At 38.6% G+C, this 26344-nt stretch overlaps 1 protein-coding gene across 4 annotated transcripts in view; it reads right to left on the bottom strand.

Moving 5' to 3' along the window:
- Positions 1–26344, bottom strand: part of LOC128030934 (triple functional domain protein-like) — a 252485-nt gene that overhangs the window by 128643 nt on the left and 97498 nt on the right. For all 4 annotated transcript variants that reach the window (XR_008187999.1, XM_052619030.1, XM_052619031.1 and 1 more), the window contains exons 5-7: positions 20100–20292; positions 14645–15133; positions 13684–13806 (exon numbers count right to left, since the gene is read on the bottom strand). Coding sequence is in view for 3 of the 4 variants with exons in the window: in XM_052619030.1 (XP_052474990.1) it covers positions 13684–13806; positions 14645–15133; positions 20100–20292 (805 nt within the window). In the remaining variant the exon portion in view is untranslated. The remainder of the gene's footprint in view (positions 1–13683; positions 13807–14644; positions 15134–20099; positions 20293–26344) is intronic.

Genomic DNA, 26344 nt, shown 5'->3' with positions numbered 1-26344 from the left:
GGAGCAAAATTCTAAACCCAACAGGATGTCGGTTATTTTTAATATTATGAGCAGATTTTGTGTAATTTTGGTCATTTCCATGTGTTGTATTTTACCGAACTCCTCCTAGAGATTTCTTCAAATCAACACCAAATTTGGTATGCTTAATCTAAAGGCCTTTGCGATGTTAAATTGCGAAGATCTTGAGTTTTCGTTGAAGGGCGTGTCCGTGGCGACCTGGAGAATTTCAATGATTCGCCACGAAAAATGAAGTTGCTATAACTCAGACATACAATGTCCAATCTGCCCCAAACTTCACATGTTTGATGAGACTCCGAACCTGAACAGATTGACATGCCCATATTCAGTTATAGTCATAGCGCCACCTATTGGCAACAGGAAGTGACATATTTTACGTTGTGACAAACTACTCCTAGAAATTTTTTGACATCAATGTATTTTTTGTGGTCAGTCTAATCTAAAGGCCTGTGCGATGTTCAGTTGTGAAGATCTTGAGTTTTTGTTAAAAGGCGTGTCCATGGCGCCATGACAAAGTTCGATGTCTCGCCATGGGAATAAAACTTGTTGTAACTCAGGCATAAAATATCAGATCTTGCCCAAACTTCACATGTTTGATAAGAGTCCTAGCCTGAACACATCTAAAGGCCAATAGTCCATCGGGTGTGGCAAAATGGCTCTATAGCGCCACCTATACAGATTCAACGGAGTGTGCCTCGAGCTATGTTTCACGTACATGTACAAAAATTGGTACACACATGTAACACACCAATACCTACAAAAAAGTCTCTTGGTACGAAATCCGAATCCCAACAGGAAGTCGGTTATTTTTAATTTTCCCTGCAATATTGGTGTTGTTTTGGTCATTTTCAGGGGTTGTACTTTAACGAACTCCTCCTAGAGATTTATTCAGATCAACACCAAACTTGGTCAGTGTAATCTAAAGCCCTTTGCGATGTTAAATTGCGAAGGAATTGAGGTTTCTTTACAGGGCGTGTCCGTGGCGGCCTGACAAATTTTGATGATTCGCCATGAAAAATGAAGGTGCTATAACTCAGACATATAATGTCCAATCTGCCCCAGACTTCACATGTTTGATACGACTCTTGACCTGAACAGATCTACATGCCAATATTCAGTTATAGTCATAGCGCCACCTATTGGCAACAGGAAGTGACATATTTTACACTGTGACAAACTACTCCTAGAAATTTTAAGACATCAATGTCTTTTTTGTGGTCAGTCTAATCTAAAGACCTGTGTGATGTTTAGTTGTGAAGATCTTGAGTTTTTGTTAAAAGGCGTGTCCATGGCGCCATGACGAAGTTCAATGTCTCGCTATGGGAATAAAAGATGTTATAACTCAGGCATAAAATGTCTGATCTTGCCCAAACTTCACATGTGTGATAAGGGTCCTGGCTTGAACAGATCTGAAGGCCAATACTCCATCGGGTGTGGCAAAAAGGCTCGATAGCGCCACCTATACACTTTCAGTGGAGTGCGTATACATTTTAAACGGAGTGCGCCTCGAGCTATGTTTCACGTACATGTACAAAAATCGGTACACACATGTAACACACCAATACCTACAAAAAAGTCTCTTGGTACGAAATCAGAATCCCAACAGGAAATCGGTTATTTAGAATTTTCCCAGTAAAATTGGCGTTATTTTTGCCATTTTCAGGGGTTGTACTTTAACGAACTCCTCCTAGAGATTTATTCAGATCAACAGCAAACTTGGTCAGTTAGATCTAAAGGCCTTTGCGATGTTAAATTGCGAAGATCTTGAGGCTTCTATAAAGGGCGTGTCCATGACGGCCTGGCAAATTTCGATGTTTCGCCATGAAAAAGGAGGTTGCTGTAACTTAGAAATACAATGACCAATCTGCCCCAAACTTCACATGTTAGATAAGACTTCTGCCCTTAACAAATCTACATGCCCATATTCAGTTATAATCATAGGGCCACCTGCTGGCAACAGGAAGTCACATGTTTTACGCTGCGACAAACTACTCCTATAAATCTTTTGACATGAATGTATTTTTTGTGGTCAGTCTAATCTAAACGTCTGTGCAAAGTTAAATTGTGGAGAACTTGAGTTTTTGTTAAAGGACGTGTCCATGGCACCATGACAAAATTTGATTTCTCGCCAAAGCAAGAGAAGTTGTTGTAACTCAGGCACAAAATGTCCGATCTTCCCCAACCTTCCCATGTTCGATAAGAGTCCTGCCCTGAACTCATCTGAAGGCCAATATTACATTATAATGATAGCGCCACCTGCTGGCAACAGGAGGATTGGCACAAATAAATGACTTTGACATATTCCAATTATTTTTAATACTTTAAATGCATATTTCTCACCATTCACCTTTTTACTAAAGCCACATGATGGCGGTGAGCCCGGGTGCGAGGGCCCATTGCAGCTTGCAGCTTTTATTATTGTTGATTCTATTGTACGGAACGTGAATATAGAGACACCAGCCACCACAGTCAAATGTTTACCGGGAGCCAGAGCGCCTGACATCTTGGCAAATTTAAAAGTGCTGGCTAATGCTAAACGTAAATACAGTAAGATTGTTATTAATGCCAGCGCTAGTGATGTTCGACTTCGCCAGTCAGAGATCACTAAAAAAAACTTTAAAGAGGTGTGTGAACTTGCAAGCACGATGTCAGACACTGTAATATGCTCTGGTCCCCTCCCTGCTTACCGTAGTGACGAGATGCATAGCAGATTGTCATCACTCAATGGCTGGATGTCTAAGTGGTGCCCACAGAATAGCATAGGTTTCATAGACAATTGGACGAGCTTTTGGGGCAGACCTGACCTGTTTAAAAGAGATGGTCTTCATCCCTCCTGGGGTGGCGCCACTCTTCTCTCTAGAAATATGGCAAATAGTCTTAGTGTTTATACTTGACTAACTGGGGCCCAGGTCAGGAAGCAGACAGACTGGCTAAACCGACCGTCTGCTAGCTGCCTCCCGTCACAGAGGTCAGTTAATTCTCAGCACATAGAGACTCTTTCACCTAGATATCACACTATAGAGACTGTGTCTGTTCCCCGAACTAGAAAATACAAAAAACGTCCAAACCAAGTTAAGGCTAACAATTTAATTGAGGTTCAACAAATGAATAACAAATGCAATGTGGATAAACAAATGATAAAGCTTGGCTTATTGAATATCAGATCCATTTCTACGAAAACACTTTTTGTAAATAATATGATAACTGATCATAATATAGATGTGCTCTGTTTAACAGAAACTTGGCTAAAACTTGATGATTACATTATTTTAAATGAGTCCACCCCCCAAGATTACTGTTAGAAACATGAGCCCCGTCTAAAAGGCAAAGGGGGAGGAGTTGCTTCAATTTATAACAATGTTTTCAGGATTTCTCAGAGGGCAGGCTTCAAGTATAACTCGTTTGAAGTAATGGTGCTTCATATAACATTATCCAGAGAAACCAATGTTAATGATAAATCCCCTGTTATGTTTGTACTGGCTACTGTATACAGGCCACCAGGGCACCATACAGACTTTATTAAAGAGTTTGGTGATTTTACATCCGAGTTAGTTCTGGCTGCAGATAAAGTTTTAATAGTTGGTGATTTTAATATCCATGTCGATAATGAAAAAGATGCATTGGAATCAGCATTTATAGACATTGTGTACTCTATTGGTGTTAGACAACATGTTTCAGGACCTACTCATTGTCGAAATCATACTCTAGATTTAATACTGTCACATGGAATTGATGTTGTTAGTGTTGAAATTATTCAGCCAAGTGATGATATCTCAGATCATTATTTAGTTCTGTGCAAACTTCATATAGCCAAAATTGTAAATTCTACTTCTTGTTACAAGTATCGAAGAACCATCACTTCTACCACAAAAGACTGCTTTTTAAGCTATCTTCCTGATGCATCCAAATTCCTTAGCATATCCAAAACCTCAGAACAACTTGATGATGTAACAGAAACTATGGACTCTCTCTTTTCTAGCGCTTTAACTACAGTTGCTCCTTTACGCTTAAGGAAGGTTAAGGAAAACAGTTTGACACCATGGTATAATGAGCATACTCGCACCCTAAAGAGAGCAGCCCGAAAAATGGAGCACAGCTGGAGGAAAACAAAACTAGAGGTATTTCGTATTGCTTGGCGGGAAAGTAGCATATCCTACAGAAAAGCATTAAAAACAGCTAGATCTGATTACTTTTCTTCTCTTTTAGAAGACAACAAACATAACCCCAGGTATTTATTCAATACAGTGGCTAAATTAACGAAAAATAAAGCCTCAACAAGTGTTGACATTTCCCAACACCACAACAGTAATGACTTTACTTCTAAAATCTATATTATTAGAGATAAAATTGCAACCATTCAGCCGTCAGCTACAGTATCACATCAGACAGTGCACTATAGACCCCCTGAGGAACAGTTCCACTCATTCTCTACTATAGGAGAGGAAGAATTGTATAAACTTGTTAAATCATCTAAACCAACAACATGTATGTTAGACCCTATACCATCTTAGCTCCTAAAAGAGGTGCTTCCAGAAGTCATAGGTCCTCTTCTGACTATTATTAATTCCTCATTGTCATTAGTATATGTCCCCAAAACCTTCAAACTGGCTGTTATTAAGCCTGTCATTAAAAAACTACAACTTGACCCCAAAGAACTTGTTAATTATAGACCAATCTCGAATCTCCCTTTTTTGTCCAAGATACTAGAAAAGGTGGTATCCTCACAATTATATTCCTTCTTAGAGAAAAATGGTATATGTGAGGATTTCCAGTCAGGATTTAGACCGTATCATAGTACTGAGACTGCTCTCCTTAGAGTTACAAATGATCTGCTCTTATCATCTAATCGTGGGTGTATCTCTCTATTAGTTTTATTGGATCTTAGTGCTGCGTTTGACACAATTGACCACAGCATTCTTTTGCATAGACTTGAACACTTTGTTGACATCAGTGGAAGTACATTAGCATGGTTTAAATCGTACTTATATGACCGCCATCAGTTCGTAGAAGTGAACGAAGATGTATCATATCAATCACAAGTGCAGTATGGAGTACCTCAAGGCTCAGTACTAGGACCGCTACTCTTCACGCTTTATATGTTACCCTTGGGAGATATCATCAGGAAACATGGTGTTAGCTTTCACTGTTATGCTGATGATACTCAGCTCTATATTTCCTCGCAGCCCGGTGAAACACACCAATTTGAAAAACTAATGGAATGCATAGTCGATATAAAAAATTGGATGACGAGTAATTTCTTACTGCTAAATTCAGAAAAAAACAGAGGTGTTAATTATAGGGCCTAAAAACTCTGCTTGTAATAACCTAGAACACTGTCTAAGACTTGATGGTTGCTCTGTCAATTCTTCGTCATCAGTTAGGAACCTAAGTGTGCTACTTGATCGCAATCTTTCCTTAGAAAGCCACGTTTCTAGCATTTGTAAAACTGCATTTTTCGATCTCAAAAATATATCTAAATTACGGCCTATGCTCTCAATGTCAAATGCAGAAATGTTAATCCATGCATTTATGACTTCAAGGTTAGACTTTTGTAATGCTTTATTGGGTGGTTGTTCTGCACGCTTGGTAAACAAACTACCGTTAGTCCAAAATGCAGCAGCAAGAGTTCTTACTAGAAGCAGGAAGTATGACCATATTAGCCCGGTCCTGTCCACACTGCACTGGCTCCCTATCAAACATCGTATAGATTTTAAAATATTGCTTATTACTTATAAAGCCCTGAATGGTTTAGCACCTCAGTATTTGAATGAGCTCCTTTTACATTATACTCCTCTACGTCCGCTACGTTCTCAAAACTCAGGCAATTTGATAATACCTAGAATATCAAAATCAACTGCGGGCGGCAGATCCTTTTCCTATTTGGCGCCTAAACTCTGGAATAACCTACCTAACATTGTTCGGGAGGCAGACACACTCTTGCAGTTTAAATCTAGATTAAAGACCCATCTCTTTAACCTGGCATACACATAACATACTAATATGCTTTTAATATCAAAATCCGTTAAAGGATTTTTAGGCTGCATTAATTAGGTAAACCGGAACCGGAAACACTTCACATAACACCCTATGTACTTGCTACATCATTAGAAGAATGGCATCTACGCTAATATTTGTCTGTTTCTCTCTTGTTCCGAGGTCACCGTGGCCACCAGATCCAGTCTGTATCCAGATCAGAGGGTCACTGCAGTCGCCCGGATCCAGTACGTATCCAGACCAGATGGTGGATCAGCACCTAGAAAGGACCTCTACTGCCCAGAAAGACAGCGGACACCAGGACAACTAGAGCCCAAGATACAGATCCCCTGTAAAGACCTTGTCTCAGAGGACCACCAGGACAAGACCACAGGAAACAGATGATTCTTCTGCACAATCTGACTTTGCTGCAGCCTGGAATTTAACTACTGGTTTCATCTGGTCAGAGGAGAACTGGCCCCCCTACTGAGCCTGGTTTCTCCCAAGGTTTTTTTCTCCATTCTGTCACCGATGGAGTTTTGGTTCCTTGCCACTGTCGCCTCTGGCTTGCTTAGATTGGGTCACTTCATCTACAGCGATATCATTGACTTTGATTGCAAATAAATGCACAGACACTATTTACACTGATCAGAGATAACATAACTGAATTCAATTGTGAACTGCCTTTAACTCCTTTTGCATTATTGACAATGACACACTGTTTTCCAAATGAATGTTGTTCAGTGCTTTGACGCAATGTATTTGTTTAAAGCACTATACAAATAAAGGTGATTGATATTGTTCTGCTATGTCTGTCTGATATATGAATAAAACACATCAGCAAATTACATTTGATTAGATAGTTTTTCCTACTTCCATAGACATCAGTGTGCATTTTACAAACTACCAATGTATTGTTTTACTAGTGATTATGTATATTTAAATGTATGAAACCTAAAATAAACATTATGTGGTTGAAAACACTTCATATTAATTGTGATATATGACAGGTGCTGAGCGCGTCCGTCTCTGGCTCAGTGCCAGCCAACGCGCGAAAGCTGTTTGAATCTGGCAGTTCTGTGATGCCACTGAACATTCTAAATCATATGCTCAGGGGCACAGAAATAAGAATCCAATATATGGTGCAATAATGGTAAAAATGTTAAAATGTAATTTACATTTAAAATTTTTGTTAAAATACATCTGCCGACATTCGGACTGCCAGTCAATCAGCAAACAGCAGCTGACTGTGACCCCAGCAGTCTGTGATATAAACAGATAATTTTTGATTGCACATTGCTAGCTAGCAATATGTCGCAGAGATCCTTTCTTAATTTTTTTAGCAAAAAAACTCTACTTGATGGACAGCCGGACACAAGGCCTAACATTACACCTGATGAGGATGTTTCTCCCTCCCCGGGGCAAAAATATACAGTCAGTGTTGCCAGATTGGAAATGTCCAAGTATCGTACCAGAAGTTCAAAATTATCGTATTTGGAAGAAAATTATTACATTTAACAATTAACTACATTTTGACATGACCTGCAAATTACCACTAGGAGTATGGTTGGATGGAAGCAGTGCGACAAACATACTATCCCATACTTTTGCACAAGTAATCTGACAATAAATGTGGCACACCCAGAGTCTCTTTTCTGGCTACACTACTGATTTATCCAAATCTGTTTTGTTTCCATAACTATAGTGTTTTTTTGGTAAAACTTTAGCATGGCTATAATTAACATATTTGCTGTCAATTAGTACTTATAAAGCGCATATTCTGCATGACCATATTCTACATTACAGATCGTACCCAATACCTAAACTTAACTTACTAACTATTAATAAGCAGCAAATTAGGAGTTTTTTGGGTCACAGTTAGTAAAGTCATAGTTATTGGTTTATTAATAGCGAGAATTTGACCTTAAAATAAAGTGTGACCTGTTTTTCTTAATTGTTTATCTAGAACTGTTTCGTTTCTATACCAAGTTTTTTCCTTAATTGTTAATGTAAATGTTTTCATACAAACTAAACAAAAAATAATATAATCAAAATAATCAAATAAATAGCACACTGTTTCTTTTAATGTTTTTTGGACCCAAAAACTACCCCTTGGGCTTGCAAATGCTTCATAAACCTTAGATTTGAAATTTATGTTATATTTTAATGAATTCCAATTATTGGTAAATAGAGTGTTGGGCAAGATCATAAAAAATTAAAATAAAAAATAGGGAGTCACATGACGTGCCCATGAACCTAGTCGCACTTGAATAGAGTTCCATACGTTTGGCCCCTTTTTGCTGATTTTTTCGTTTCATTTTAAGTTTATATCACTAACAACACTTTTCCTAATGTCTGGCAATCGGAAACAACAAGAGATGTCTCCGTCGGCTTCCCTGATTAAGAAGAAATCTAAACCACCACTGACCATGGATGATGTGGTGGATAAGATGGCGAATACTGTTGCACAGTTTAATCTGAGTTGACAGCGATGCGGAATGAGTTACACGGACAGGGAGCTCATTTTGCGGGCCACCAGACTTCACGCCCCGGTGAAAACATCCGATGGAGCAACGCTGTCTTTCTTTCCAGTTTTTTCGCCGGCCACCGCCAAAAGAAGAAGTGCATTCGCGCCAGTAAGAAAGCAAATGAGAGAGGCAGGCATCCAGAATTTTCTTCTCTATCCTGCAACGCTGAAGGTCATTCTCAATCAGGGTGAACCTAAATTGTTATATTCCCCAGAAGAACCAAGAGTGCACTTACTGATCACGGTGGTATAATATTTTTGTTCGTTGTATTCCTTCTCTCTTGTTTTAATTAATTAATTTATTAATTAATTTATTTATTTATTATTATTTTTATTTTTTACAGAGATACTATCTAGTCAAAATGTGACTTTGGGGCCAATGTTGGTGCTTCTGTAATGTGCAGGTTTTTGTTGACGCCACGGATCATGTTAAGGGGTGCTGGCAGATCAAAGTTTGTTCTTGGTTTGGTCTGCCATAGTTCATGGAAATAAATATGTTAATATATTTTTAAAAACTGATGGGAAGGGTGGGGATGGGGGGTGGTTTGATGGTAGACTCAACTGGTTTTGTTCTCAAATTTCTATTTTGTCTTATTATGCAGTAATGCTGTTTGATACCTATGACTGACCTTAATATTCTAATTTGTAATATTAATGGCCTAAATGGCCCACACAAACGTGCAGGTTTTCTGGATTTTTTGCGAAGGAGAAAGATTGATATAGTGTTAGTTCAAGAATCCCATTTGAAAGAGGAGGATGTACACAGGTGTAATAATACGTTTTATGAAGTGGCATCTCATTCATCTTCAGATGCTAAAACCAAGGGTGTTCTAATATTGGTGCGGAGGACTTTAAATATTACTATTTTAGATAAAGGTTGTGATACAGACGGTAGAATAACACATATAAAAACAATAGTGGAGAATAGGAATATTGTATTTATTTCAGTTTATGCCCCTTGTACTACTGAACCTACTTTTTTCTCTTTTTTGTCTTCCTATCTTTTAATTTTTCAGATTTTGAAATTGTATTAGGTGCAGACACCAATTCTGTAATGTCGCATATCCTAGATAGATCTGGACCAAAGGAATCACATTCTCAAGCCTTGTGTTCTGACAAACTTAGGCAATGTGTAACCTCGTCTTCACTGGTGGATAGTTGGCGTTTACTAAATCCTTCTGCTAAGTCTTTCACTTTCTTTTCTGCTACTCATAAATCCTATTCACGAATTGACTATATTTTCATTTCTACTTCTTTATCTTCAGCTGTTTGTGATGCCAATATCTGTTCCTTATCTTTTTCTGATCATGATGGAAATTTTTGCAAATTATCTTTGATCCCTCGACCATCTCGTGCGACTAGATGGCGATTTAACCCTAAATTGTTACAAGATGAAAACTTTTGTAGTCAATTCAGAAATAATTTTGCTGAGTTTATTGAAATTAACCAAGGCTCAGTGGATGATCCGCGAACACTTTGGAACGCATTAAAAGGATTTATAAGGAATAACTAATTTTCATATGCCTCTTTCCTTCAAAAAAAATGACATAAAAAGATCCAGAATCTGACTAGAGACAATCAGCGTTGTTTCTCAGACAATACACTCAGCAAAATCATGGCGGTTAGATCCGAGCTTAATTCATTACTGCGATCCAGGGCATAATTCCTGATTCAAAGATGCAGGCAGAATTATTATTTTCAAGGAAGTAGACCAAGCCACCTTTTAGATTTAAGAATACGCAACAGTGAAAAGTTTGCTAATATTTCAGCAGTGAAATCCCAATCCGGGCTCATTGTGACAGATCCAAAAGACATTAATGTTTATTTTCATTCTTTTTACTCTAACCTCTATACTTCTTCTGCTGTTGGTGACCCTGACTCTTTTGCATCTTTTCTGTCCAACCTTGATATACCTAGGCTGTCAGATTCGGACTCTGATTACCTGGCTGAACCGATTACCCTTCAAGAGCTGGAGTCAGCAATTCGATCTATGAACAAGAGGAAATCCCCAGGTTTAGATGGTATTCCTATCAAATTGTATATTACTTTTTGCTCGGATTTTGGTCCCCTCATGTTAGATATGATACAGTTTTCAGTTTCTCAAGGTTCATTTCACCCATCTATTAATATAGCTGTGATTTCTCTCTTGTTAAAAAAGGATAAGGATCCGACTTCCTATTCTAGTTACCGACCACTCTCTTTGATAGGGACTGATGTTAAATTATATGCTAAGGTACTATCTCGTCATCTAGAGAAATATATGAACAGGCTAGTTCACCATGACCAAACAGGGTTCATTAAATCTCGCTCAGCTTCAGATAACTTACGCAGGTTATTATTATTAATTCAACTAATAGTTCGTCCTCCCCTTGTGCAGTATTATCTCTAGATGCAATGAAAGCTTTTGACCAGCTAGAATGGAACTATTTATGGGCGGTTCTACAGCATCTGGGTCTAGGATCAAGTTTCATAAACATGATAAAAGTTCTGTATGCCAATCCAGCAGCCTCTGTTCTCACAGGTCCTGTCTGTCTAACCCATTCTACTCGTCAGGGTTGCCCGCTTTCTCCTTTGTTATTTGCCTTATCCTTGGAACCCTTGGCTCAAGCAGTCCGACTATCTGAATCTATTTCTCCCATAAGTATAAGGAATACTCATCATCATATTTCTTTATTCGCTGATGATATCTTATTGTTTCTGGAGAAGCCGTCACATTCTATCCCCCATGTATTTAATTTATTTGACCATTTTGGATCTCTCTCTGGGTTTAAAATTAATTGGAGTAAGTCATGTCTACTTCCCCTCAATTCTAAATTTGATCCCATTTCCCTTTCTGTATCTATTCCAGTGGTTCAAAACTTTAAGTACCTGGGGATAGATATTTTTCCTTCCCTGCAAGAAATTATTTAAAAAAAACTATAGTAGTATTCTAGGCAAAATATCCTCAGATTTAGAAAATTGGTCTCGTCTTCCTACTTCTCTTCAGGCTCATATATCGGTGATTAAAATGAATGTCCTCCCACGTATTAATTTCTTCTCTTCTATGATTCCTCTAGCTCCACCAGTTGGTTACTGGAACAACTTTGATGCATGTGTTTCACGGTATATATGGGATGGGAAATGTCCTTGTATTAAACTGACTACTTTAAAACGAAGTAGATTACATGGAGGTCTTTCTTTCCCTAATTTTAGATTGTATGCCCAAGCCTTTTCCCTCCGCCCTTTATCAGTTTGGTTTGACCCTGATGCTTCTGTATCTTGGAGAGCAATTGAGGAATCTATTGTACATCCATATCAATTGAAGGATCTTGTTTTTTCGGGGGTTCCACTTAGGCAGTGTAAATCTAGGTTTGGTCCCATTGTAACCCATCTCCTTTCAACATGGAGGGATGTTGAAAGACGTTTACAACTAGTTGAAATTTGGCATAAGCATACACCAATTATACACAAAAAAATTTTTTTGTCTGGCACTGCTCCATTCCATTGTCCGCAATGGACTCATCACAAAGTAAATACTCTGGGAGATATTTATGATGATAGTGGTTTACAATCCTTCCAGAATCTCAAAACTCAATATAATCTTCCAGGCACTTCCTTTATTATGTATTTGCGCATTAGATCGTCCTTACGGGCATATGGGGTGCCCTGGAACTATCAACTGCCTATTCACCCTTTGCGAAAACTAATCCTTCCCTCTGAGGAATCTCCCTCCTCTGCTTCAGTCATCTATCTTTTTCTTCTTGAGCATTCTTACAAACCTTTATCTATTACAACTGTTTGGGCTAAGGATCTTAATGAAGATGTGCATGTTTTATTCTCGGATCAGATATGGGGAATGTCTAAACTGTCTTCTAAAAACCCAAACCACCAAATGATAAATTGGAAATTGCTTCATAGGGTTTACTTGACCCCACTGAAACGTTATCATATGAATCTGTCATCTTCTCCTAAGTGTGTTCTCTGTCCGCAAGGATTTTTAGGCACATTTTCGCATTTTTTTTGGGGAGTGCCCCTCTCTCTCTCCTTTTTGGATTCAGCTCTCACAGGACCTTTCTTATTTGTTGGGTACTGAGATATGTTTGTCTCCACGTCATTTTTTCATGAATGACTTTTGGGACCTCACCTTGTCTGTCCAACAAAGATATTTACTGTTAGCTGCTCTCACTGCAGCAAAAAAGTTGCTAGTCAATCATTGGAATCCTCCTCACACAATGGACAGAAGAACCTGGGCGGTTTATTTGTTAGATATTATGTCAATGGAACTCTCAACTTCTCGTATACATGGATCTAATGTGAAAACTGTTAATTTATGGCATTCATCTTTTAATGTCGTTTCATCTTTTCTAAAATCTTTGTAAGTATTATTTTATTTTATTTTATGCATTAATATTACTTAATTTATTTATATTATTGTTTATTTTACTTTGTATTTAACTAAATGTATTTAAATTAAATGTATGTACTAAATGTATGTATTTATTATTTTTCTTCTCTACTCTTTAGTCTACCAGGGGGTGGGATGGGTTGGGATGGGTTCTACATTTGCTCAGTTTCTTTTTGTTTTCTGCTGTTGTAAACAAAAGAAAATTCAATAAACAGTTGTTAACAAAAAAAAAAAAAAAAAAAAAAAAACTGAAGTGATTTTTGAAGTGAACCTTATTTATTTGTTGATCAATTCAATTCATTTTCGCTTTTAACTCAGTGGTAAACCAATTCATTTTATTATATTATCATGGTAAATAGTGTTATTAAATGTCATCAGCTTGCTTAGAATAAATAAATAAATAAATAAATAAACCTTTTGATGCTTTATGCCCACTTTAAGCACAGTTGGGAGCAAGTAACAATTTCATAGATATGAAGATTTACATCCCAATGGTTTTACGAACAATTCACACACACACACATACACACACACACACACGTGATGTGATGTGAAGTATATGCACATGACTGTTCTCCTGTGGTATTATATACCCTTCAAGCATTATATATACACATATCATATGACAACAGAAAATTCATTCTTGCATGACTAAGTGAGTCAGGGCACGTGCACAAACAAACACACATCATTTAAATGATGTAACACACATCAAGCTACACTGTTATAATGCCTCAGGTGGTGACACATATTACTTCTGGACCACTGGGCACAGCCTTACCATGCAATTCATTGCAAAGTGGTTGTGCTGGGTCTGCAGCTCGAGCACATGCTGATGGTTGGCTCCTATCTCTGTGTAGGTTGTCAGGAACAGGCCTTTATTATGGACGATCCAATCGAACATCTATTGAGTGGAAAAATGGAAGGCACGGCCAATGAAATTCTGTTTTGTTATACTTCGACTCCACTCTCATAAAGAAACAGCATTGTACTAATATTTTTGTGCACCCTCAAAACATGACTAGTGAAGTTTTAAAGGATTTGCTCATGATTATATAACTGATATAAAAGTCAATAATACCAAAGACACTAGTCATGTGAAGTTTTAAAGGATTCCATAAAGTCTTGTTAATATTGGGTATTATTGACTTTTATTACAAATGATTTTGTTGTATTTTGGTATTATTTATTTACAGTTTTAAGAAATTTTGACTATTAAATGGACTATTTAAAAACAAAAAATAGCTAGAATAAAATATTTGCTTTCCCTGTAATGCTTGTATATCACTATAAAAAGACTGGTACAAAATATTTAACTTACTTTTCAGACACTGTTCAAATGTTTGGGGTCAATAACATTTTTTGTTACTATATATATATATATATATATATATATATATATATATATATATATATATATATCTATATCTATATCTATATCTATAGATATATATATATATATATATATATATATATATATATATATATATATATATATATATATACATATATGTATATGCCCCACAACTTGGTAGCATGCAAATATATGAACAGTGTATTTTTGTTAGGATTTTAAAAACAAGACGTTTAAAACATTACACAAAGTTATATAAATTATAAATAAGAAGTATCTATTTAGGGTATATCTTCCATATTATGTTATGGTCCTTGTACAATGTAATAGGTAAAACTATTAAGTTTTCTCCCAATTAAACTTCACATATAATAATGCATGTTCATACCTTCTCTGCATCCTGCTGAAAGAGTCTTAGCTGGAAGCATTGATCGAGTTTGACTTTGTGCATGTGCCAGGATTGGTGCAGATGTTGTCGTGTGCCGTGAAGTTTATCCAGAAGTGCTTGAACTTTTGGAGCTATTCCCTGGATATCTCCTCTGCCTTTTTCCCCACACTGGATTCGTTGAAGCAATCGCTGACCCTCAGTATCTAACTCCTCCACAGGAGCTTTAGTAACCTTTTTCTTCAGTGAGGCATGTTCCTCTATAGCACGACGAAACCCGTCCAGGTCTAACGGAAGCTCCCGCTGAGACACCAAGTCCTGGAGTTCTTCCAAACGGGAAAGGATGCGAGCAGCATTGCTCGTGAAGTCTTCAAATGCCACTCGAACTTCGATCCAATCCTCGTGGTCATAATCCAGACTGCCATCGAAGTCTGGAGTCAGCTGGGAAGGATCAACCAGTTTGGTCAAACCCTCAAGGGACACCATGATGGTCTAAAAAGATAAAAGTTACTTAAGTTCATATGTAGTTTAACTTCATTCTAAATTGAACTCCATGGAACACTTTACCTATCTACATACTGTATGCAGTAACTCTGTATGGCACAGAAACAGCGCTCCACATTAAAAGATTTAACTTGCAATTTTTTTATTTTTTTCAAACTTTTGAGGACAGTCTAGAGTGTCTATAATGTCCTTAAATGCTGCCACTATTATTATATAAAATCATATTATTTACTTTTATTTTGAACTAGCATTTATGTGATATTTAAAATATCACATTTTACACATATTTCATTTTAATTTTAGTTTATAAATATACATAGGCCAATTCACACCGTACGGCATCTGTTGGCATTGGTCGGAGTTTGCCCCCAACATGTTCAGTCAGCATTTGTCAATGTCTGTTGGGGCAGTGAGAACATAACAGTTATGTTTCATAAAATTCTAAATCTAACCTTCAGCTTGTTTGTTGGTGTTTGTCTGTGTGGTGTGAATTGGCCTTAAGACATATAAGTATGTCCAACTTTATCCATATACATAATCACATAGGGCATGAATATATATATATATATATATATATATATATATATATATATATATATATATATATATATATATATATATATATATATATATATATATTACACAGTAAATCTCAAATGCTTGATTACTTGTATCCTCACAAAGTTTAGGATACACACTATATTATTACATAGCTCTATTCGGCACTCGTCACTATAAGGCATGAAAATATTAAGATACCATAAATATTAAAGGGGTCATATGATGTTGCTAAAAAGAATGAATTTGATGTAATGAAATATGTTAATGCGGTTTAAGGTTAAAAAATGATTCACATTATTTTCCATATACTGCCTTCTGAAACTCGTCGATTTTTACAAATCTCATAGGTCTGAAAAGCAAGGTGTGCTCTGCTTTGCCAGCTGTCCAGTGCATTGTGATTAGCCGAATGTCTCAAGCATTTGGGGGTTATGCCCCTTGCCATTCATAATGGGTGTCCCAGTCAGATCACTGATGCGACAAAACAATAAAACCTGTTACAAATGAGGAATTTGTTGCATCCAGTTGGGACATAATTCTGGATTATAATGACTTATACTGTGTTTTTACACGTTGCGTTGTGCCGAGTAAACATACAACCATGTCTGCATTTGTGATGGGAGAAACGACAAACAACAAGCGCTACTCTACACTGCTCAAAACTCACGTTTGAATCATCAGTGACAAATCCTTAACATATGTGAAGTACTTACAGACTGTGAGTCAGAACAGCTGGCATAGTAGTCTTCTCTCTTAGGATCAAGAAACAGTCCTTGATCTGAATATTTGGGTTGAACTGTTTTGGAACAGTGTTCTAAATACAACTTAACCACTGCTTTCTAGTTGTGTCCTCTTTGGAAGGCCAAACAAAGTATTTTCACAATGAAACAACATCTCCACAACATGGTTCCAGCAGCAACAGTGAGAAACAAAGGTTACGCCTTCTTTCTTTGTGTTAACATTTGGGGGGCATTATGCAGATCTTCACTGCAGATCCATATTGTAATGTAGCCGTAGGGATGTGTTTAAAAGAGGCGTTTTAGGAGTGCGTGGACGAGTCTTAACTATTATAAAGAATTTCTCTGTGGATTTGAGACTTTAGATTTGCAACTTTACAGATCTTCTTTATGCACCAAGAGCTTATTACACTCAAAAGAGAAAGGAAACTTGAAATTGCATTATATGACACCTTTAACATTAGGATTTTCTGTAAATCTACTTTGAAACAACATGTATTGTGAAAATTGTTTATTAGTACTTACATTTACATTTACATTTAATCATTTAGCAGACGCTTTTATCCAAAGCGACTTACAAATGAGAACAATAGAAGCAGTCAGGTCAACAAGAGAACAACAACAGAATACAAGTGCCATGACAAGTCTCAGTTAGTCTAGTATAGAACGCATAGCCAGGTGTATATAATTTTTTTTTTTTTTTTATTAAATGAAAAAGACAAGAAAAGGAAAAGTACTGGTGTTAGTAGGTTAAGTGCAGGCGAAAAAGATGAGTCTTTAGATGTTTCTTGAAAATGAGTAAAGACTCAGCTGTACGAATTGAGATTGGGAGGTCATTCCACAAGCTGGGCACAGTCCAGGAAAAGGTCCGTGAGAGTGATTTTGAATTTCTTTGGGATGGCACCACAAGGCGTTGTTCACTTGCAGAGCGCAAACTTCTGGAGGGCACATAGGATTTAACCAGTGAGTTTAGGTAAGTTGGTGCCGTGCCAGTGGTCGTCTTGTAGGCAAGCATCAGTACCTTGAATTTGATGCAAGCAGCTACTGGTAGCCAGTGTAACCTGATGAGGAGAGGAGTAACATGAGCTTTTTTTGGCTCATTGAAGACAACCCTCGCTGCTGCATTCTGGATCATTTGCAGAGGCTTGACAGTACATGCAGGAAGGCCCGCCAGGAGAGCATTACAATAGTCCAGTCTGGAGAGAACAAGAGCTTGGACAAGAAGTTGGGTTGCTTGCTCTGACAGGAAGGGTCTAATCTTCCTAATGTTGTATAAGGCAAACCTGCAGGACCGGGTCGTTGTAGCAATGTGGTCATTGAAGCTTAATTGATGATCCATCACAACTCCTAGGTTTCTGGCTGTCCTCGAAGGAGTTATGGTTGACGAGCCCAGCTGTATAGAGAAGTTGTGATTAATCAATGGGTTAGCTGGAATCACCAGTAGTTCAGTCTTTGTAAGGTTAAGCTGAAGGTGATGATCATTCATCCAGCTAGAAATGTCACTCAGACAGGCTGAAATGCGAGCAGCTACCGTCGGGTCATCAGGCTGGAATGAGAAGTAGAGTTGGGTGTCATCAGCATAGCAGTGATAAGAAAAGCCATGCTTCTGAATGACAGATCCTAAAGATGTCATGTAGATGGAGAAGAGAAGTGGTCCAAGTACTGAGCCTTGAGGAACCCCAGTAGCAAGGTGGTGTGACTTTGAAACATCACCCCTCCAAGACACACTGAAGGATCTGTCAGAGAGGTAGGACTTAACCCACAGGAGAGCAGTTCCAGAGATGTCCATCTTTCTGAGGGTGGACAGGAGAATCTGGTGATTAACAGTGTCAAAAGCAGCAGAGAGGTCCAGTAAGATGAGTACAGAGGATTTTGAAGCTGCTCTTGCTAGTCGCAGGGCTTCAGTAACCGAGAGCAGAGCAGTCTCAGTAGAATGGCCACTTTTGAAGCCAGATTGGTTGCTGTCCAGGAGGTTGTTCTGTCCAAGGAACATAGAAAGCTGGTTGAACACAGCCCGCTCAAGTGTCTTAGCAATGAATGGAAGAAGGGATACCAGTCTGTAGTTTTCAAGAAGCGCTGGATTTAGAGATGGTTTTTTGAGCAGTGGGCTTACCCGAGCCTGCTTGAATGCTAAGGGAAATGTTCCAGATTGAAGAGAGGAGTTGATAATGTGAGTAAGTGAAGGTATGACTGAAGAAGAGATCGCTTGAAGGAGGTGAGTGGGGATAGGATCAAGTGGACAAGTAGTAGGATGATTGGACAGGAGAATTTTGGAGACGTCCATCTCTGAGAGTGGGGAGAAGGAGGATAAAGAGTGTGCATCAGTCATTGTGAAGTTTTCCTCAGTCTGTGGTGTGGAGAATAGTTCACTGATGGATCTCATCTTATTTGTGAAGAAAGCTGCAAAGTCGTCCGCTGTAAGAGTCGATGGAGGAGGTGGAGGCGGCGGATTAAGAAGAGAAGAGAAAGTCTTGAATAGTGTCCGAGCGTCACAGCAGCTGTTAATTTTGTTGTGGTAGTAGGATGTTTTAGCTGTGAAGACATACTTATAAGCACATATTAATGCCTTATTCTGCATGATCATATTTTAGATCTCTGAATCCTACACAATATCTAAACATAACAACTACTTTGCTAACTATTACTAATGTGCAAATTTGGAGTTTATTGAGGCAAAAGTCATAGTTACTAGTTAGTTGATAGTAAGAATTGGTCCTCAAAATAAAGTGAGACCCTGCTTGACTATTAATAGTTTGCAAATAAATAGTTTCGTTTTTTATGCATTTTGGCAATTTAATATTACAATGTACTTTTTATATGTGGGTGAGGCATATTTGTGACATCTTTACAACAACCAAAAACAGATTACTGCAAAGTATGACAATATTTTGTAAATTCTGGGTTCTGAAAGAAATGGTTTTGTCAGTGACTCAGTGGGATGTTTCCAAGAAGCTGAAGTTGTTATTTAAAACAACAATGCTCTTAAACACAGATTGGATAATGAATGCAAATCCTTTTGGATCAGTTACACTAACACTTTACTTAAAGGAGCCAGAAAAAAACATTCCAGAGATTGCAGCTCAGGTCATGTTATTAGAGACAAGAGCAGACACAAGAGAAGACAGCGGACTTGAGACTTGATGGCTGATAGAGACCAGAACTTCAACACAGTATGGTCTGCATTACAGCAATGAAATTAGATGTATTTTCTAGTGTTAGGTATAAACAGATTCAAATCATATTTAGGATGTAGTTATAAATACTTAGTATATATCCATTACACATATATTACAATGTAATAATACCTTTGAATGTTGAGCTGCACTAGATGTGTTAATTTAAGAAACCTCCTTTGGGAGATTACGCTTTCAGATTAAATATAGCATGCATCTTCCTCTCAGCTCTGATTAAATAGGTCAGAAGTAATTTTGACAGCTCTACTTTCACACCACCAATATGGAATGTTCTAGTAAAACACAAGCAAACTGTGTTTTCTGTTTTATTTATTACCCAGACAGATTCTGTGATCTCACACAACAGATTATTAAAAAAAAAAAAAAAAAAAAAAAAAAAAAACAATACAATATCTAACTGAATCTACCAAAAATAGAACTTCTTATTCACAATCAATGTAAATCCATAATATATAAAGTCCTTACTTCAAATTCAAACTTGGAACTGCCAAAATTTGTCCTCTGTTTCTGCCAAAAGTTGTCAGGCTTGATGATGAGAGCAACGTGGATGCAGGAGGGAAATGATTCCTGTAGGATCTTCAGCAGAGGTTTGATAGAGTCCCATTTGGATCCGCGCATATCCACGATGACTGTGAAGCCATGTCTGCTCACCTCCTCACTACACAAAAAAATAAAAACACAGCATCAGCTCTTCTGCACTGCTGACACTCACATTAATAGGGAGATGTAAATGAGAGCCACTGCTTTTACAAATCTGATTAAAATACATTTTAGAACATCAAATATATCAGGTGTGCAGGGACCATGTATAAAAAAATACAATTACGCAAAAATAGTAAATGAAAGATAAAGAAACCTTTCTTTGTTAAATTGAGAGAAGACTGCTATAAAAAAAAAAAGAAAAGAAAAATAAACTAACTAAAGAGCTGTCTAGCACGAAACACAGGCTGTAAACTCAAGAGGGTTTTCATATCCACAGCTGCACTCCTCTAGTCTGACTCTCCAGCCGGAATGAGCAATGAACAACCCTAAATCATACTGACCTCCCTCTCTGAGAGAGAGAAAGAGAGAGAGAACACAGAGAGAAAAGGGTGAGATAAGAGAGGAAACAAGAAGAGGGGATAGCACAATGTGGGGCTATATATATGCACACTAATGTTCTAAAATCTGAAGCAGGCCTATTTTTTTTTATTAATAGTTCTATTAAGCAATGATGCACTAAATTGTTTAAAAGTGATACTGAAGATATTTGCAATGTTACAGAATATGTATATGCTATTGTTCAAACTCAAAGAACATCAAAAATCCTGAAAAACAAAAAACAAAAAAAAAACATACACCATTTTCACAGAAATATTATGCAGCAACTGTTTTCAGTAGTAAATGTTTCTTGAGCTGTCACGGTTCATTGATGCATAGTGTCATCTTGTTGTCTGCGTGTAGGTTGCGGGGTGTATCACCTAATTGTTCTGTGTGGGCGTCGCCGCTGATCACTGATCAGCGGCAGCTGCGGCTTATTACATCTTGCCTATATTAACGCCTTGTCTTTCGTCTCATGTTTGTCAGATCGTTGTTTGGAGTCCTGGTGTTGTTGTGTCTCTCGTGTAGTGTTCCTGCTCTGGATTTCTCGTCGCTGTTTCCTGTTGCCTGTTAGTTCCTGTGGATATTCGTTCTGGATTACCTTGTTCATCACTTCAGCCACAGTCACTTCACGGACTCCACTCACCACGAACACCAACGCCCATCAAGGTCCCTGTGTTGCCATCTCTCCTGCTGCTTGTTTGTCTTGTCTATCCCTGAACTTCTGATTATCTGTGGAAAGCTCTCATTAAAGAGATATTAACTTGCATTTGCATCCAGTCTTTTCCGTGACATGAGCACCAAATCAGCATGTTAGAATTATTTGTGAAGGGTTATGTGACGTGCCATAACAGGAATAAATGGAATTTGGAAATATATTTTTAAAGTATTGGCGAACACAAGGGACTTTTACAAATATTTTAAATCTTACTGACCCCAAACGTTTCAATGGTAGTGCACGGATTGAATTTATTACATACATTTACATTTATTCATTTAGCAGACGCTTTTATCCAAAGCATGAGGACAGTGGAAGCAATAAAACAAAAAACTAAAAGAGCAATGATATATAAGTGCTATAACAAGCATGGGCTTTTAAATAATATAATAAATAAAAACAAAACAGATAGAATAAAAAAAAAAGAATAGACCAAGCTAGTGTTAGAGGTCTTCACACACACAATTGCATAATAAATGAAAAGAAAATAGAATACAAGAAGATTAGAAAGGTAGTTAGATTTTTTTTAAGAATAGAATTAGAATAATGAGTGTTAAAGTTAGAGGGTCAAATAAAAAAGAGATGGGGTTTAAGCACTGATCTATAATAGTGGTTTTAAGCCGATTCTTGAAGACACTTTTCTGTCGAAATCACAATACACGAAATCAACAACTTTTGTTATGCGAAATCACGGAAAAAAAGTGAAGTCGTGATAACGCTAAAACAACTTTGATGTCTAGAAATCCACGCAACTCCATTATTTTGGGGGATTCTAAATCAGGCTAAATTATTCTGATATAGTCACACATTTACCTACAAACCATGAACAAGAAATTATGAGCACCATTTAAATTTCAACAAATTATTAAATTTATCTCAAATAAATAAGCCAGTGATTTTAATTGTTTATATAACTTGTTGTTTATTTTATGTTAATTGTTTTATGTTTAAATGTTATTGCTTCTCTCCTGTATTGGAAGCCAATGAGCTCGCTGCTCAACATTCCAATATATGGCTAGTGCTGCCGTAGCAGTGCAACTTGCTCCAGAAACCCTTCACCTTCCCCAGCTCCACCTGTATAGATCTGCTAAGTGGTGATTCATGTACTGTATGCTATGGGGTTATTTCATGTATGTTATATTTACAGCAGCGATATTTCTTACATGCTCACAACAGCATGTTGTGGATATACTGGCATTATACTGGGGATGCGGGTAGGACCAGGCGATGTGGGATCTGGGGGGGGGGGGGCCTGGTGCCTGGGGCAGAAGAGGGAGCAAGTTCAGCTTCCTGACAGCCTGATGAATGAAGACGTCCTTCAGTCTGCTGGTCCTTCATGGCAGCAGACTGAAGTAGCTGTGTGACGGTTGGGTGGGATCACCTGCAATGCAGAGTGCTTTACAGGTGAGACGGGTTCCATAAATGTCCTGGAGGCAGGGGAGAGAGACACCAATGATCTTCTCAGCTGCTCTCACTATGCGTTGTAGAGTCTTCCGGCAGGATGCGTTGAAGGCACCATAACACACAGTGATGCAGCTTGTCAAAATGCTCTCAGTGGTGCCTCTGTAGAAGGTGTACATGATGGGGGGCGGGGCTCTAGCACTTCTGGAGGAAGTTTGTGGAGGAAGTAGAGACGCTGCTGTGATTTCTTGGCCAGTGCTGCAGTGTTGTCGGTCCAGGAGGGGTCCTCTGTTATGTGCACACCGAGGAACTTGGTGCTGCTCACTCTCTCCACAGTCGCACCGTTGATGTTCAGAGGAGCATGTTGAGTGTGTGCTCTCCTAAATTCAACAACAATCTTCTTCGTCTTCTCCCTGTTCAGAGAGAGATTGTTGTCACTGAACCACCCAGCCAGGTGGCTCACCTCACTTCTGTAGTTTGTCTCATCTTTGTTACTAATGAGACCCACCACAGTCGTGTCATCCGCAAACTTAATAAAGAGGTAGGAGTTGTGTGACGGTGTGCAGTCATGGGTCAGCAGAGTGAAGAGGAGGGGGCTCAACACAAATCCTTGGGGGGGTCCAGTGTTCAGTGTGATGGTGCTGGATGTGTTACTACCGACCCGTACTGCCTGAGGTCTTCCAGTCAGAAAGTCTGTAGGATCTCTTCACGCTGTCCGGGGTCACCATGATCACCTGGTCACCGGGAAGAGGTGGAGTCTTCTGTACAGTGGTCCTGTTTTGTTTCTCAAAGCGAGCGAAGAAGGCGTTCACATCGTTCAGCAGAGAGATGTTGCTGTCACAGGTTCGTGGTGGGGGCTTGTAGTCCGTAATGGTCTGTATCCCCTGCCACAGGCTCCGAGTGTCTTTGCTGTAGGGCTGTGCGATTAATCGAAATTGAAATAAAATCGGGATTTGAGTGTGTGTAATTTATAAATTGCTTTATAGACCTCCCTGTAGTATGTCTGAACCAATCAGGATGCAGCACGCCTAAGTGGTGCACGAGAACAGAGCAGACTGGGCATATGCCTAACTCCAGGTTCACACACTCTGTCTGTGATGCGTAGCCTTTTTTTTTCGAGCCCATGTTAACGGAACAGAACGTTCACACTGCATGTGGTAAAAGTTGAGAACAGAAAAGGTTGAAAATAAAAAGGTGCGAAAAGATTTTATATCTTGCGAATGAGCACAGAGAGAGTTGTGAGTGCACAGGACACAGGTTGAGTGAGAGGAGACACGTTGTAGCGTGTATCTGAGCCTTATACGGTCTATGATCTGAGCACGCGCGTCTGGTTTTGTTAACAGAGCAAATCTGCATGCAAGCGGATAGATTCGTGCTCGGGCATGATTTTAATGTGCTTTTGCGTTACAATAATGCACTCTCGTTGCTGCTTCTGAACCGCGTACACATAGCTTACTTTATATGCACTGCAGACGGAGTAAGTGTGAACCTTGGGCAATAAATATATTGGGCAAAACATATAACACCTGAGGCACCGCTACAGTGAGCTTTATGACCAATGCATGGCAAAAAAAAAAAAAAAAAAAAAAATATATATATATATATATATATATATATATATATCCTTTTATAATTTTTTTCCATATGTCTAGATTTTGTTTGACATCTTTACTTGTTCTAGAGACGTGTTACAACTTTTTGATAAAGCTCTCATTGGTTTTCATTTGAAAATGTTTAAAATTGTACTGAATGCATTTATGACTGTAAAGCATGCCTGTGTGTGTCAAAATCATGATTAAAATCGCAAAATTTATAAAAATATTTTGTCCATATCGCACAGCCCTACTCTGCTGTCGCTGAATTCGCTGTCCGTGACTCTCCTCTTGAAGTGCTGTCTCTTAGCCTCTCTGATGCCTGGCTGTTCTCAGGCCCACTTCATCTCCAGCTCTGAAGGCAGCATTCCACGTCTTCAGGAGTCTGTAGACTTCCCCTGTCATCCACGGCTTCTGGTTGGCCTGGACAGTGATGGTCTTTGTGACTGTTATATCATCAATACACTTGGTGATGTAGGCAGTGACAGTCTCCGAGTACTCTTGGAGGTCTGTGGTGTTATTGTATGTGGCAGCCTGCTTAAACATATTCCAGTCAGTGGTGTCAAAGCAGTCTTGAAGAGCCTCTGATGACCCTTCCAGCCACACCTGAATTTGTTTGTGAACTGGTTTGGTGACTTTAATGAGCAGTCTTTATGCAGGCATTAGCATGACAGTGATATGGTCTGAGGCACTCCAGAGACTCCTCTCTGTGTGGTGTAAACAAAGTCTAAGATGTTATTACCTTGTGTCAGAAAACTTAATTTGTTGGTGTATTTTTGGAAATACACTCTTTAAGTCTGTATGGTTGAAATCCCCAGCTATAATAAGAAAAGCATCATGTCGGGCTGTCTGCTGTTCACTGATGTGCTGGTTCAGTTAATTTAGTGCATCGTTCGTTGCTGTTGGTGTTGTTTGGAGGAATGTAAACAGTTACAAGCAGAATGGCAGTATGTTCCCTTGGCAGATAGAATGGCAGGCACTTAATAATCATAAACTCCACCAAGGATGATCAGTGTTTGCAAACCACGAAAGCATTGTGGCACCATGCATTATTGATGTAAACACAAAGCCCACCGCCACAAGTTTTTCCTCCCACGACGAGAGCTCTGTCTGCTCGATAGCATGTCAGCTGATCGAGCTGAATAGTGCCAACTGGAATGCTGTTGCTAAGCCATATTTTCATGAGCAAAAACACAACACTCTCTTACAGTCATCTGAGTTGAACGTAGTAGTCGGATGTAGTCCAGTTTATTGTCCAAAGAGCATACGTTAGCCAGTACGATGGTGGGGATAGCTGGCTTGTGTGGGTTAACTGTTAGCCTAGCCCAGATACCTCCGCACTTAACCCTCTTCTTCTTCCTTTCAGGCCGCTTGTGGCGCCTCCGCTGTGGGTGAAAAGCAGTAGTGGGGTCTATGATGGTGTAGGCCTCTGTGGCAGACCAGGATCTCGAAGCTCTTCCGCGTGTGCAAAGTATAACTCTAAAAATGTGTGTCTGCTGACATTCAGCAGAAACTGTATGTGCGCTTGAAGATAAGTAGAAGCAGTGAAGATGTACAAAAACACTGCGACTCACAAGACAAAAAACATGAAAATACCATTCTTTCGGGAGCGAGAGAAGCTGCTGCGTGTGGAGGTGCCACCATCTTGAGCTTACACTGCATGTATGACTGGAACTACCTACATGTATGACTGGACCTACCTGTGCATTACACAGTTTAAACAAAAACTTTCCAAAAAAATCAGAATCGAGCATTTAGATCATGGTATAAATGTAAATGTTACGGGTTTAAACATTTATCATTGTGCTATGCCTTGCCTCATAGACCTCCATTATAAGTATATTAATATACACACGTAGGGTTTGATTTCAAGAACTGATTGACGTGTTATTTTATTTGGTGCTTGATAGCATGTGGGA

This window comes from Carassius gibelio, chromosome A16 (genome assembly GCF_023724105.1).
Source record: "Carassius gibelio isolate Cgi1373 ecotype wild population from Czech Republic chromosome A16, carGib1.2-hapl.c, whole genome shotgun sequence".
NCBI classification, from domain to species: domain Eukaryota; kingdom Metazoa; phylum Chordata; class Actinopteri; order Cypriniformes; family Cyprinidae; genus Carassius; species Carassius gibelio.
This window is presented reverse-complemented; position numbering and strand designations above follow the sequence as displayed.